Below are 15,833 nucleotides of genomic sequence, written 5' to 3' on the forward strand. Positions count from 1 at the left end.
TCAAAGGTAGGGGAAGGACATTTTCTATCGATAATTAGTAGAGATGAAACGGATATCCGATAACTATCCGGTATCCGGCCTATCCGGCGGCCTTAATACTATCCGGCCGAATACCGGATAACTACCTACTATTCGGCCGGATAGGCATCAGGCCGAATTAAAAAAAATCTGTATAAAAATATATTTTAAGTAATTATTTGCTTAATTTAGTTAGTTTTAGTATCACTTAAGAAATATAATTAGTTTTAGATGTAAATTTTTAATCACACCATAGTAAATGAATGTAATAGAAAAAAAAATATTAATTAGTACTCATACTGGACTAAAGGCAAACTATGGTGGATAAATACTAATTTCTCTGCATTGAGAGGTAGCAAGCGGTTTCGCTTCTCTCAACCGAATCTAACCGAGTCTACTCGATCGTTCGCGCGCCGCCTACGCAAGTCTGTGTTTGTGTGTGCGATACACAAAAAAGCTAAGTTCCGCCGGATATTCGGCTATTCGGCCACATGGCTGGCCAAATATCCGGTATCCGGCCAAACTGCTATCCGTTTCATCTCTAATAATTAGCTTTCTTTAAAGGGAGTTGGATTGGATAAATAATAAGCTGTTTAAGTCTATTTTGAAATTTTATTGTAAAAATACTACACCTACCTAGGTATTTAAAACTACTAGTTTTAAATGCCTTGTTTAGATTGTTGGTTAGTAATTGTAAATAAAGTATCGATAAACTGGAATTGTGATTTTCATTTCTTCGCTAATAATAATGTTATTGTTAAGAGCTTGTTTTACGAGAAGTAACAGCCAATTCGCCGCCGTGAGCTACGTTGTCGCTCCTCGGGGTCAAAGTACGTAGTCTAAACAGACTGTTTTCTTTTTTCTAATTCAATTTTGATATTTAGTTTCTTTGAAAATGTCTTTTTTATAATTTAGAGATTTTAATTTAATTATTAATTTTACTATAGCTGTTTCCATACTGTATATACTAATATTATATAGAGCTAATGTTTGTGAGGTTGTAGTGGGTTATCTCTGAATCTACTAAATCGATTTTAAATATTCTGTTACCAATAGAATGCCACGTTATTTGTGAGCATGCAGGTTTTTATGATTTTTGAGGCAGTTACATCCAGTCAATTTATCGAATTCAATGTAGTTTGCATAAATACCTTGTGGTCGCTTGACGGGTTTGGGGGCTGTAGAGCCGGCACTGGGCTTCGAGTCACCCTTGCCAGTGGCTGCGCCCTTCGGCTTCACTTCTTTCTTCGGTGCCGATATTTTCACTTTTATTTCAGCCTGTTCATAGAATACGATGTCTTGTCAGTGATCTTGACCTCTAACCTCTTAGGCTGAGCGTACTTTTTTATGGAATAGGTGGAAAACGAGCGTACTGGTCGCCACCTGGTGGTTAAGTGATCACCGCCGCCCACATTCTCTTGCAACACCAGACGAATGACAGGAGCGCTGCCGGTCTTTAAGGAAGGTGTACGCGCTTTTATTGGAAGTACCCATGTCGTATCGTCCCGGTAACACCGCACAAGGAAGCTCATTCCACAGATTTATAGTACGAGGAATTAAGTTTCTTGAAAACCGCAGTGGGGACTTTACTTACGGAAAACCTAGTTGAGTGTGATAAAACGCGCATTTGACTTATCCACTGGACTGTCATAGCTTAAGGTCAGTATAACTTGCTGTCAAATCACTATAAAAGAAAACAAATATTATGCTCTGCTTACACACAGCAACGTTTAAGTACGCTCTATAGATCTCAAGTTGAGATTTTCAACGTTAGCCGGCTTAGAGACCCAGCAACTTTGTGTGAAAAGGACATTAGCTATCTATCGGTATCGGTAGATTTCTCGTGGCAGGTATCGTCATGCTCGCTTAAATGCCTCTGCTTGTGGCGGCGACGTGGGGCGGGTCGTTCCCTTCCCTAAAATATGGTCGAGGGAGGCGATGGCTGGTCCATGCGTCATGCTCGTAAACGGGTGCTACTCGTGGGGGTTGGATGATTTTGTTACCGGGAGGTCTGCTTGATGTGTTTTTTTTTATTATTATTATTTCCTTTAAAGTTAAAGTAATTATATATTTTATTTTATGAAATGCTCACATAATGCCTCTATTTATTTGTATGTGTGGATTGATCTATCTATCTCTACAGGAGATACAGAAACATAGGAAGGCAACCACAGTTACAGGCTTTACCTAGTTTGGGGCAAGATAACTTGTGTAAGTGTGTCAATATTATTATGATTATCGGGCTGTCAGGTCATCTATACGCTAGCATATTCTACGTCTATACATTTGACAGCTTTCCGTTCGCCGTCAACCTTTGTATGTGAACCAGGCCTAAGGCAGCTGATACTCACCTTATCAGCGAACTCCTTTATTTTCTGCTCCTTAAGATTGTCTAGTTTCCCGATATGCGGCGCTATATTCTTCTCTCCGACCAGTTTAGTTGCGGTGCCGAGCGCCTCCGATGCGGCGTCACGTACGGCAGGGTCTACAAAGGAAGCATATTTTGTATTTTAGTACGCACTCATGTATTTTTGTTTGTAATTAATATACCACATAAATTTCTTTTTCTCCAACCGAATGCTATAATAGCAAACAGTAAAAGGGGCTGTATTTCAATTTAATAAATGCCATCAATTTTTTTTAATATTTAACTAGTAACGATAACATCAAATAATAGCATCTATTTTTTCTTGATCTCCCTTTCTCCCTCCCTACTACTCTCGCTCCTTGTCTATGTGCTTCATCCTACGTTCGCCCTTTCTCACTATCTCTCAATCGCTCTCTCCCTCTTCTTGGACAAAAACGTCCCACATTTTCGTGTCACTTATATTATTATTACTGAGTTTCATCCGTAAAATTTTTACTCCATGAAGTTTCACTAAAAAAATAGAGATATCTTTCGAAAATTGTAATTTTTGCTAATATAATAAATAGATGAACATGATCGCGTGCAACACTTTACTATTGAAAAAGAGTTCCTTTTTTTTGCTATTAGATATCAATTTCATTCCGAGCAAAATCAGTTATATGTGGTTTCATAATCTTACTCAGAGGTCTGGCTGTCATAAACTTTCTATCACGTTTTATCTCATCATTATTGTATTAATAATCTCGCAATTTTGATGCGTAGCGTTATGATTTGTCAAAATTTACTCACAATTTATACTACTATAATAAAAGCGTTAGGTACCGTTACTTTTATATAGATTTTACATTTGTTTTTTTTTTACCAATTATTCAACCACAATGAAGCACGCTAAAGCTAAAAAAAATATTAAATTATAATTCTAATGCATTTCAAGCCTGACATCTGACTTGTCATCTGTCTGCTATGAGACATTCCAGCTTAGCGTTAATTGGATAAGTTTAGGACATGTGACATTCTGATTTAAGGTTATTTGTACCCACTGTACTATAGATGAAGCCAAACAAACAAAATCTGTTGATCTGAGCGATCCAAAATCTCACGCACTGGGCTTATATAGATTGCTTGAAATCATTTCAATCGATTCAGTTCCAAATAGTGGAAAAAAACAACAATATATATATATATATATATATATATTCCATGAACGGAAAGATGATGTACCAATAAGGGTACGAGTATCATCAAAAAGAGATTTTGCATGAAAAGGATAATGCGAGACCTGAGCTAATTTAGAAATAGAAACACTTTATTAGCATACAAAAAACACTCACACAAAAACACAACAATTTACAATATTAATTAAAATCTTAAAATAGTAAATTAAATACCGTAACGCTATTATAAAGATTAAAAATAAAGTAATAAAAATAACAGTGTGAGCGTGATTCCCTGCTAAAAGGAGCTGAATCAGTATATTGTCGGTCAGTGCAGAAGACACCAACACAACACTGGTTTTCAGCAGCCCCTCGTGACATTTGGAGTAGACAGTTGCATTAGTCTTCCCATTGTTATTAATTTGTGAAGGTAGGTATCAAAGGGATTAACTAAATATTATATATTCTTTTTCGTGTTTCTTAATTTATAGTGTAATAAAATAAAAATAAATAAATAATTGTAATAATAATAAATATTAAATCATAGTACAATCTGTACGTAACTGTATATAATATAATAAAGGTGGCATTAGGTACTTACTATAAATGAGATATATATTACTATACTAGCTCACCCGACAGACGTTGTTCTGTGTATAAAAAAAATACTGTTTTTTATGTACATATTTGTCAATCATATTTCATAACACCAAGAATTATTTTGTAAAATATGCTCCCTGTCAATGACGTTCTATATAATGTATAGAACGTCATCGCTCCCTGTTTTTAACTGTAATGAAATTGTTTCACAGCGGAACTGTCAAACCGTGCGTCACTAAATTCTCTCATAGAAAATATGTCCATACAAAACAAATATTGAAAATAAAAATAATTTTGGGTCCCAAATCGAAATAAAAACTATCCTATCTCTCAAGTTGGACCAAACTGCACTCCATGAAGTAATCCCCATTTAAATCCGTTCATTAGTTTAGGAGTCCATTGAGGACAAACATTGTGACACGAGATTTATATATATTAAGATATTGGTGAACATTAAATATACATAATAAAAATACAGAATTGTGTTAATTAATAAGATACATTGCATATCAAGGATAATTATTATATAATGATTCTAAAATAGTTTTTTTTATATTTCGATCTAAAATTTTGAACATTTTTTAATAGTCTAATTGGTGGCGGTAAATTATTCCAGCACTTAGTAGCGCTGTAACGAAAACGGCCCCTGAACGCTGTTGAATGATACCGGGGCACTACTAATATCTGCGACGCAGATCTGGTTTTTATATTATTAACACTGCGTTGCCCTAGCCATTCAAGTTTATTATACAAGTAAAGAGGTGTTTTAGTATGTATGATACCGAAAAGCAACGTTGCTAAATGCAGACACCTCCGACCTTCCATATTAAGTATATTGGCCTGTTTTAAGTATGGACTAATGTGTTGCCTGGGCGGAATGTTCCAGCAGAATTTATACGTCTAGATAGTCTTTTGCTGTTAGACAACCGATAAAAACAGGCCAGGTTTATTACTACGGTGGGCATGACAAGCTACGTCTTACACTCGCAATTTGTATGGCACTGTGTTATGACATCATGGCCTCAAATTAAAAACATTTTCGTCTAAGTACAACTGTCGAATTTATATGTTTGAATGATATTATTGTAACCAATGATTTAGAAATGTTTTTGTAAAATTTGCACGTCATAAATGTGGCAAACATGTACTATAAAATATTTATGTAACATCAATTTAAAGCCGGTCGATTTAGGTTGGCAAGTGGGTCAAAATAGGGGTTTACTCTAAATATCTATTTTTTCGACATTTTCACAGCTAAGCACATTTAAACTATATGACAGTTTATCTAGACGTATTAATGATATAAGTGACAAGATAATAGGGAAATATATCAGGAATCAGCGTACCCCTGCCTATAAGAGACAAACGAAGCTAAAATCTTAATCTACATGAAGTCGTACGCTTTAAAAATTGCCGAGAGAGAACGAACACAAACAGCCATCATGAAGAATCACAGGAACGCTGCTTTTTTTTAAGGAACACATCTTGTATTATCCCTGGAAATACTGAACCAGAGATACTACAAATATCTTCCTGCAACTTCGACTAAAACATTCGGCCGAATGTGGCCGTCTGTCTGCAAGTATTCTCGCGCTCTATTGATTTGACCCCAGTTTCTGTGAAGCTAATTGACGCAGAATTGGTCACAACAGCCAGCAATCTGACATTACGCGAAGAATTGGATAGTGTCCGCTCTTACGTAGACAAATTGGTGTGCAAGCATAAAAATATATTTCCATTTGTACCTATTCCTCATGAAGCCCTCGGATCCACTAATTATAAACCTCTAATTATCACGTGTCTAATCGCGGTAAAGCACGTGTAAACTCGTGGTTCTAATATCACGGGATCTGCACGTAAGCCGCTCCTCGTATACTTATGATTAACAGTCGATACGTCATAGTACTTATTGGATTACTATAGTATATTATTATTCTGTCTACTATTTGTTGAAGTAATACTTGAATTGAAAAATAATGGGAAAATGCTTGAGACCACACTACAAAAGTAAAAACATTGCCAAAATGAGATTAATTTTTTTTTTAGGACAATCATACATGCAACTTATAACTAGTTGTTTAAATAATTTCCACAATTTACAAAAAAAAATATCTATTACTATTTATTCTTTTTGCGTTGAAAATGTAGACATCAATAAAATATTAATTGTACAAATTACAATGGCCATATTGAAGGATTGGCGAACAGACTTAGTTCTGCAGCATACGCGGTTAAAAAAATTAGACAATTAACTGACATAGATACGGCGCGACTAGTATACTTTAGTTATTTCCATAGTATTATGTCCTATGGTATATTGCTATGGGACAACGCTGCTGATATTAATACAATATTTGTGCTGCAGAAGAGGGCTATTCGCGCTATTTATAACCTAGGTCCTAGAGAATCATTGAGAGCAAAATTCAAAGAAATTAACATCTTGACTGTTGCTTCTCAAATATTCTTGATAATGTAATATATGTTCATAGGCACATAAGTGAATTTGCCAGAAACTGTTATAACCATAATGTTAACACCAGGAACAGACATAAACTGATGATGCCTACTACTCGGCTTAGTCAAGTTAGTAAGTCTTTTGTGGGGCGATGTATATGCTTTTACAACAAGATCCCAGAAAATGTTCAAAACAAAGGTGTTTCGTTATTCAAAAGAATTGTTAAAAAACGTTTGTGTGGTAAAGGTTACTATAACATAAATGACTTTCTTAATGATACCACAGATTGGGAATGGAGCGACCGCCCTCAGGCTATTAAATAATAAGTTTAATTGTACAATGTTACTTTAATTGTAAAACATATTTTTGATGAAAAAAAAAGCCCGCTAAGTTTGCTGCGCCCATTCTTCTCAGGCCTGAGGCATTCACTTTGGAATGGATGGTAGTTTTTTTTTGATTTTCAATAAGTGATTTCACATCCTATTTTGAATAAAAATATTTGAATTTGAATATAAATCTACCGTCCAATAGATAGGGCAGCGACAGCCAGCGTTAGTGCGGAATTTTGTTAAAGCTAATAATTAAATGGAAAACAACTAAAGTACCTGCACTCTCAAGTAGTTTAAGGAGACTTGGAACATAAGCCTTGATAAGTTTCTTGTTGAAGGCTGCTGGTTGTGTGACACACAATGCTCTGGCCAGGAACGAAGCGCTCTCTGCTTTGATAGAGGGATTCTTATTCTCGAAAGCGGCTATCATATCCTCCATTATCGCTTCTGGATTTGTCTGTGGACAAAAAATTTAAAACTTTGTTTCACCTTTTTAGTCTGGCTGTAAATAATGTTACACATTAAAAATTCAAAATTTGTTCAAATCCAATTTGGAACATGTTTAGTATGTTAGAAATTTACATAAGAACTGGTGGTATTTTAATTGACCATATAATTCTGAGTGAATCAAGTTTGAGGAAATAAATGACAATGAAAACTTTCATAATATTAGATAAGTCAAAACTTACACATGGATATATAGCATCAATTGCTTCCCTGAGTGCTGTTACAACAGTAGGTTTCTTCTCCTTGAATTTCTCCAGAAGAGCCTGTATGCAGGATACAGCATATGGCTGGAACTTATTTCTGAGACCCCTTGCCACCTGCCCCATTAGTTTGACGCTCAGAGCCACGAGAATAACGTTGGCATCTTTTGTTATAACCTGTAAATACAGAAATAATGGTTATTATGGTTGCAGGTGGAGCAGATGATCTGCCTCCACCGGATTCTATCCGTCTCTAAAAACCGTGGGGATTTGAGACCGTGGATGACAAGTCTTTAATTTGGTCAGTCCATCTTGTTAGAAAACGAGCAAACGATCTTTTCCTTTTGTATTTCCAACCAAAATTATTTCTTCTAAGCTTTAGTCACCTCTGCGCATTGTGTGGCCAAAATAGGGAAATACACAATGATTTAAATTGTAGAAAATCAATTCTTTTAAATCTAGATATCGTAATTTGTTAATCACTACCAGGCGTATATCGCTTTAGGTTCGGAAACATACGAACATGAATATGTTGAGGTAGATATACAGTTGGTTGTCAAATGTTTTCTGTGACGCGCGAGTCGCTTTTATTGCAGTGAAAGGAACAAATATTCTTTTTATTGTTTATTTGTCGTAGAAGTAAAAGTCTTCTCAAATATATAATAAACAAAATATACTTATTACATATATTAATAACTACCTTCTTCAAAGCTCGAATGAGATCAGCATAATCACCAGGTTCCAACTTTACAGCTGTTTTCAGAATATTCTCCAGTGCATCAAGCGATTGTTTTCTCACTTGCCACTTCTTTGACTCCAGGTTTTCGTAGAAGTCTTTGGGCAACTTGGACAATATTTCCACTGGGTCCATCATGTCATAAGGGTCTAATTCCCCTGAGTCTCCACCACCCGCTTCAGCGTCGTCATCTTCACCATCTCCTAAAGTTTAGTATTTATACAATAATAAAAACTTTTTAATTTAGATAAGGAATTTTTATTCATAATCAAGTCCATGAATTATTAGGAAAGTGTCTTGACAGATGGACCACAAAGTGTTCTCTCTTAAAGGTTATCTCTTAGGGATACAAGAACCTTTCAGTATTTTCTATATTAAACAAAATAATATTCAGTTAACAATTCAATGGTTTCATTATATCTTGGCAGCGATCATTACCATAAACAATGGTAAATTTATTAACAACAATGAAAAACATACTTCAAGCTTGATGTTCTGCTGCTACTGTGACACTGATTGAATTGTGATGCCCCTTCCACAGAAGGCACAATAGGAAGAATAAAATAGTACCTTCACTTTAGAAAAGTAGCACTTAATTAAAAAAATTCCAATAATCTCATTCTCTACTTTTTGAATTGCCAAATAATTAGTTCATGAACTTTGAAATTATTTTAATTATGACACAAATTTGAGTCGATTGAGAAGAAATAGGTACTATCTAAGCTATAAGTGGTCTCAATCCCATAGACAATATACTGACCATCCACAGCATCACTGACTGGCGTGTCCCTCACGCGGTGCTGTTGCGAGCGAAGATATCTGGTGGGATGAGCGGAGCCACCAATGCCTGCGAATGCCTCTCTCAACTCCTGTTGCACTACAGCTTGAAGTGAAGCTATATGTGGCTCAATCGCTGGACCAATCCACCTGGAAACACATTGTTACTAAATTTTTTTTTATTGCATTGTCATTAGTCAGCAGCCATACAGATCTTTATGTGTGATTCCTATCTTGGAACAGGATGTTGCTGGGAAAGAAATAAAAAAAAGTGAACAGAGATTGGTGAAAGGGTTAAAGGTTTTAAAGTTAAAACATCACAGAGACCATCATACCTATGCATTTCAACAACAAGTGCTTTCATCTCATCACGGACTGTTTTATCCCTGTCAGCAAGCAACACTGATATTTTCTTCACCATGGGCTTGATAGTTATAACCTTATTGCCAAACTGTTTAAGTGCAGTATTCAAAGCAACAACACAGGCCGCTACCACCTTGGGATTCTTTTGTTCCATCCCTTTGAGTAATTCCTCTTCCACTATTTCATGTTTCTCTATTTCAACATACATCAAAGTGATCTGGAAAACATAGATATTAAGCGAAGGTAAGAAGTATTACAATATGTTCAATTAACAATATGAGTCACCATTACAATCGAAGAAATTCTATTGAAACACCAGAGAAAAAAAGTGATTTTTTAAGTAAGAGTACTTTTCATCGTATCTTATTGCATCCATCTCATATTGACCGAGAAACACTCTGAAAAGAAGTTAATTCCATAATTTTGTTCAATGTGGCAAAAATTTTCATTGAGAAAATCCACTGTGGATGAACACAGTTCATTGGTGGATTGTTTGAATTTGGTGGCAGGTATCAGCTACAGCTAAGAAGTACTCTCCTATTATATGTAAAATAAAATGATATACCTATACAACAGCAAGGGATCCAATTTAAGACACATACTGCAGATATGAAGATATATATATGCCATGTGACAAAAAGATCAATATTTATTATTGAATAGAAACCATTAAATCTCCCTTCAGGATTTTTTCTATTAAATAGTGTGCTTATATAGAATATTTTTTACAAATATTGTAATAATAATTACCTGTAAAGCAAGATCTTTTGTCTTAGTCTTGGGAGCGGCAATGCATTTAGATACAATACCAGACATCACTTCTCCTGTTGTCTTGCCTGCATGGCCACAGTTCTCAACAAATACCAATGCAGCTTCCAGACCTGTTATAAAATATATAGCAGCATATAGACCTGTTATAAATGTATCACTATATGTGATACATATTTTGAACAAAATTTATTAAATTAATCAGAATTCTGAACAGACATTGGACTTTCCAGTAAGTGACTAAGTACAGATTGTAGTTAGTCACTTACTGGAAATTAATGATATACATGTAATTTCTCCATTATATATCTACATATATTCATAAACAGTATGTAAAATGTATGAAACATTTGTGATACTAAAGTATAAATAATATAATCTAAATTGTGGTGTACCTACCACAGAAGCCACAGCAGGAAGAATAGACAAGGAGTAAAAATTAAGTTATATTATGGACACACTTTATGACTTAATCTTATAGTCTAAGAAAAAAATGTACCTATACAAAAGAAAAGCACAAATGATCAATGTAATCCAAAAGGTGTAACGGACAGCCTTACGTGCAGACACTGTCAAGCTGAGGATGTAATGGTCACTCATGTAATCCTGGAATGTGCAGTTTTGGCCAACCAAGGGGCAAAAACCTTAGTAAATACAAAGTATGTGAATACTCCAGGAGTGTTATTCTGAACTTCTGGAACGAGCTGGGCTGGTTTCAGTGACTGGCCAACACTGTACGCAAAATGGACTCAACTGAGTGGTTTAATTGCAGAAACAGGACCAATTGCCCCTTTACCAATTACCAATATGAGTATTGGTAATATTCCCAAATAAGTTATCAAACCACCCTCAAGCATTCATAAATATAATAAGAGCATTAAAACTATGCCTTTAATACACAAGTTATGAACAAACCTTTTTCTTGGGCCACAGCATTGCTGTCTGTCACAAACTTCTTTATAAGCCCCAGATACTTATTCCATTCTGGTGACTTCTCATCATCAATCTGATTAAAGACCTTCATAGCTTCTTCATATCCAGCAACTCGTGCTTTCCATAATTTGTGAACACATTTCTCCTCCGTCGGCAACTTTTTGTACTCATTCTCATCATCCATTCTGTTTTATTTATAACTGTAACATAATGGCTAACTTTAGACAATGAACAGTAACTGTACAGCTTTTATGAATTATATATATTCCTCACACACTTTCTAGATAATAAAAGTGTAATATCTTTGTTTCCATTAGTATTTTTTGTGTTTTGAATAAAATGTGTATTACAATTTTATATTGCTAAGAAATTTTAATTAATGAGATAAATACAATATAAATCAGTTTCATCATAACTTTTTTCACATTAACTAATCAATTATTACACAATAGTAGCTAAACTATAATGACTATCATTTTTAAATTTGATTGACAATTATTGATGCCAATTTTGATTAAACTTTCAAATTGGGAATTAATTCAAGAGTTGAACTTCTCACAATCACATGTATTCATTGTGTTATTTCCTGGTCTGCACTGTGACTGATAAAGCTACTCCTAACAATATGTAAGTCTTTTTATTTAGGCTGAAGGTATTTGTTTAAACCTCGAAATCTCATAAGAAAATATTTGATTGTAGTGAATAGTTGTAAGAAGTTTTAAACTATTTCTGATAAAAAGCAAACATGCTGAAAATAATAGATTTTCTCTGTAATCCTAACTATTACAAAAATAATAAATAATATGTTAAATAAAATATATGTACTACCTCCATTATGAACATAATTTAATTGAAAATCTATCCTATACTTGTAAAAACTATGTTTTTCTTAAACATAATTAAAATTTAGCACTTGTGTCAAGTTATAAAAAATATCACAATTATAATTACCAAGACCACAATCAAATCAGTGACTATAAATCATGTAGGTACATATAATCAACTATTGTAAGGTTCAAAGCCAGCTTATAAGCTTAATAAGGATTCAAGTTAGCCCTGACAACAATTTGTTTACTAAATGTTTAAGTTGACCTTATATTTTCCACCCTGGCAAGGTCAAGGACTGATGTGGTTCAATGCAGTATGCATGCACTGTATGTGAATGTATGCACAAAATTATGTATGACGAATGATTTTAATATTGACAAGAATCTTTGTTGCATTCTGTTGCTATAAATATACGGGTAAATGCTACGCTTTCTGCTCAATGCGATTATAAATTTAAATTATTTACGAACCAATGTTACGTGCATATATTTATTATGATTATTATTCACAACAATTAAAAATTTTATATTGAAAAACAAACGGAAGAAACAAAAAATGTAAACAGCAGAAAATAATGATGATTCAAAGCGCCAGCATCGGTTGTAATCATGTCAAATAGTGACTAATTTAGGCATGAGATGAACGAAACGAATTATCCACCGGTAAAATCATAACGGAGACGTGAAATGAGAACACCGTAAACTCAAAACGATAAATCAAACATCCAACTATTACTTTCTATCGTTTTACAATCCAAACAAAATACCTACTTACTTATAATACGTACCAATGTCTTGCGCGTAACTATAATATATTCTATAAAACAACTAAAACCAAAAATGTGAAGCAATAAAATGTTATAATTCACATTGTTTTATGAAATAATTATTACTGATTGTAACCGACAAAAGATGTATTTTTCGACGTTTTTTCAAGTTGCAAATTGATGGAAAATGGACGTAAGAATAGTGTTGCCTGATCAAAGCGATCAAAGAAACAGAGGTTTAAGCATAGACAATAAAACGAATATTCAATTGAAAATTGAATACTGTTAGTTCATTTTTATTTAAATGTGCAAAATAATCGAATAAAATTAATTTTTGTGAAACAATTCGATATTTTGTTAGGTTAAAACGTAATATTACATGCCATGTTATCAAATTTAACAGTGTCCATATTCAAAAATATTGTGCTAGTATTATGAAGCTAATATTATTGAGATACATAATGATATGATTTATATTTCTTTTAGGCGGATGTAGTTTCTATATTGTTTTAGGAGTTTAGTACAAGATAATAACTAAATGTTATAAGTTACCTAATAACTAAAACTTTTTTCATCGTCTGAATAGTTATCAAAACTGAAAATCAATACAAAATTACTGTAACACGAATAGTAAACAAACACTAAGCGTAGGTTGTGACGCCATCCAAGATACGAGAGATATGTTGAGTTTAGATGGGTCAATTTTTGAAATGTTACTTTAAAAATTACTATATGGCCCGTGTACACAACACGGGCCATATATATTGTTAGGAGCAACATAAAAATTCCTCTTTTTTTACTTGAAATTCAGAACGAGTTTAGTTTGTTGGAACGAAGTTCCTTACGGCATGCTTGGAGCAGATAGAGATTTTGCTGCGGGACCGAACTGAAAAAATGTGATAGTAAAACCGTAAGAAAAAGTCCGTGGAATAAAACCGTTAAATGAGACGTGCGCACGCGCGACAGTCGTATACACAAGCGAGTAGTATATAATACCTTTCTCTTTCTAATGGACTTTATTATGTGAGTGCAAGAAATCTTAGCAGGGTCATTGGCAATCAAGTAATAGATGTAATATAACTTAAAAAAATTAAGATGGATAGCAACTCTACAATTGTTCCATACATTTATATAACATTACATTTTGTTTGCATTAAACTGTTTGGTAATTTAAAAACCCTTCTAGAGATGGCGGTAATATGCATTCGATGACCACGTAACTTTACTACGGCACGTAAGATGGCGCCACGTTCTCTGTTTGAAAATATTTTTACAATTTTATGAAATCTTTTTTTTTACAAATTGTGTCGATTCTACATTAGCCGAAGGAACTTCGTTCCTACCTGGTGTCCCACGACACCACATTTTAATTTTTTCATTTGCTTCGATTATTTGCCTCCTTTTCACATATTACTTTGTGGTTACATATGTTTATGCTGTATTTATGTTACCTTCTGTGACCTGTTGGTCGCAGAAGGTCCAGAAGACACAAGTTAGCTCATTTGTATCACTATTCTCTGTCAACACTCCCCTTAATGACTTGCTAAGGCAAAACAAATTGACTCCAAATAAACTGGAGGTCATCAATAGATCAAGACGCTACTTCAAGCTCACCCACATCTGAGCGCTCTAAAAGGCGTAGGTCCAACCATACATGGAGTATTATTCTCATCTCTGGTTTGGTGCACCTCAGTATAAGTCAGAACCATTTGACCTCATGCAACACGAAACTGTTCGTATATTCGGGGTTCCAGTATTCTGTGAACGACTCAATCATTTCGCGCTGTTTAAAGACGTCGCCTCGTTGTGTGTCTCCTAGTGCATTTTTTACGGGGAGTATTCTCAAGATGATTTTGACCGGACCACTTGCACCTCTACACCAAAAAACCACATCAGATGTGTGTCGTTCTTCCACAATTTGGTTTTCAAGGAACTGTCTATCATGTACCACCAAGCTTCCTTCTTCAGTGCTCACAGGACGATATGATATGGGTACTTTAACCAAAAAGGCCAGAAACGGTCCTTTGATACCTACTTCCCTATGATACAAGAGATAGGTTTGCCCTCCTCGTCCCCTTTTTTTCAATCTCGTTGATTTTAAGAAATACCTTTACCTATATAAATAATTTCACATAAAATTTATAAAACGGCCTACTGGAACTGATTTCGCATTAAACCAATGCAACCGAGCATTACAAAGCAGTGGTTTCTGTAGTACTTATAGTAACATTAGAATAATATTATAACGTATATTTATATTTTATAATATAATTATATTTAATAACAGTAGGTACCTTGAACGATTTTATTGAGGGCAGGGAAATCATAACACTCTGTTTTATTTTGAAGTTGTATAGGTATACGATTGAACCGCAGCCAGTAAATGATAATTCTTAAGGTAACATTTAATCATCTCTGTTTGACTTTTATTGAATTTTATTAAAAAAAAACGAAAAAGAGTGTGTGTACACGCGTTAGAAGTTATACTTCTTTGGCGTATGGAAAAATAAATCAAATTTTATAGTATCAAAGATAGTATAAACACTCAGCATTTAAGGTTAATATAAACAAGTATAGAACATTAATATTTTTTTTATTTATACATAAAATTTGTTAATATATCAGAAAAAAACAAAACGAAAAAAAAAATTTTTAGATAATAATGTAATAATTTTTAATTAACGATGTAAATAAATTATACATACCGACAATTAACCTCAAATCTATAAATGCACTCAAAACAGTTTATTCAAATCAGTTTTGTCACTATATTCAATATATATAGATATACTATTAAATTATTAGTAAATACTATCACCGTCGTATATGAAATTGATTTAATAAAACACCAAAATAATATTTATTTATTCACACTGTTTAATTGTACTGTTACGAAACACGTGTTCTAAATATAAAAATACTAGAATATACAACTTGAACATAGTTATCGATTTTCATGCCACATAGAACTAACTTCACGATGTAGAATTCAGGTGTCGGTGTGCGCGCGTATCGTAATAATTCACTCTCA

The 15,833-nt window shown here is 33.9% G+C and overlaps 1 protein-coding gene across 1 annotated transcript in view; it reads right to left on the reverse strand.

Moving 5' to 3' along the window:
- The window catches only part of LOC126978075 (protein mini spindles), a 57,978-nt gene extending 44,995 nt beyond the window's left edge, over positions 1 to 12,983 (reverse strand). The window contains exons 1-10 of the mRNA XM_050826785.1: positions 12,824 to 12,983; positions 11,191 to 11,408; positions 10,258 to 10,388; positions 9,480 to 9,724; positions 9,128 to 9,294; positions 8,332 to 8,570; positions 7,614 to 7,808; positions 7,201 to 7,381; positions 2,370 to 2,503; positions 1,170 to 1,296 (exon numbers count right to left, since the gene is read on the reverse strand). Coding sequence (XP_050682742.1) covers positions 1,170 to 1,296; positions 2,370 to 2,503; positions 7,201 to 7,381; positions 7,614 to 7,808; positions 8,332 to 8,570; positions 9,128 to 9,294; positions 9,480 to 9,724; positions 10,258 to 10,388; positions 11,191 to 11,392 — 1,621 coding nt within the window. The 5' untranslated portion in view covers positions 11,393 to 11,408; positions 12,824 to 12,983. The remainder of the gene's footprint in view (positions 1 to 1,169; positions 1,297 to 2,369; positions 2,504 to 7,200; positions 7,382 to 7,613; positions 7,809 to 8,331; positions 8,571 to 9,127; positions 9,295 to 9,479; positions 9,725 to 10,257; positions 10,389 to 11,190; positions 11,409 to 12,823) is intronic.
- Between the last annotated feature and the right edge of the window lie 2,850 nt (positions 12,984 to 15,833).

Source organism: Leptidea sinapis, chromosome 47 (assembly GCF_905404315.1).
Source record: "Leptidea sinapis chromosome 47, ilLepSina1.1, whole genome shotgun sequence".
Lineage (NCBI taxonomy): Eukaryota > Metazoa > Arthropoda > Insecta > Lepidoptera > Pieridae > Leptidea > Leptidea sinapis.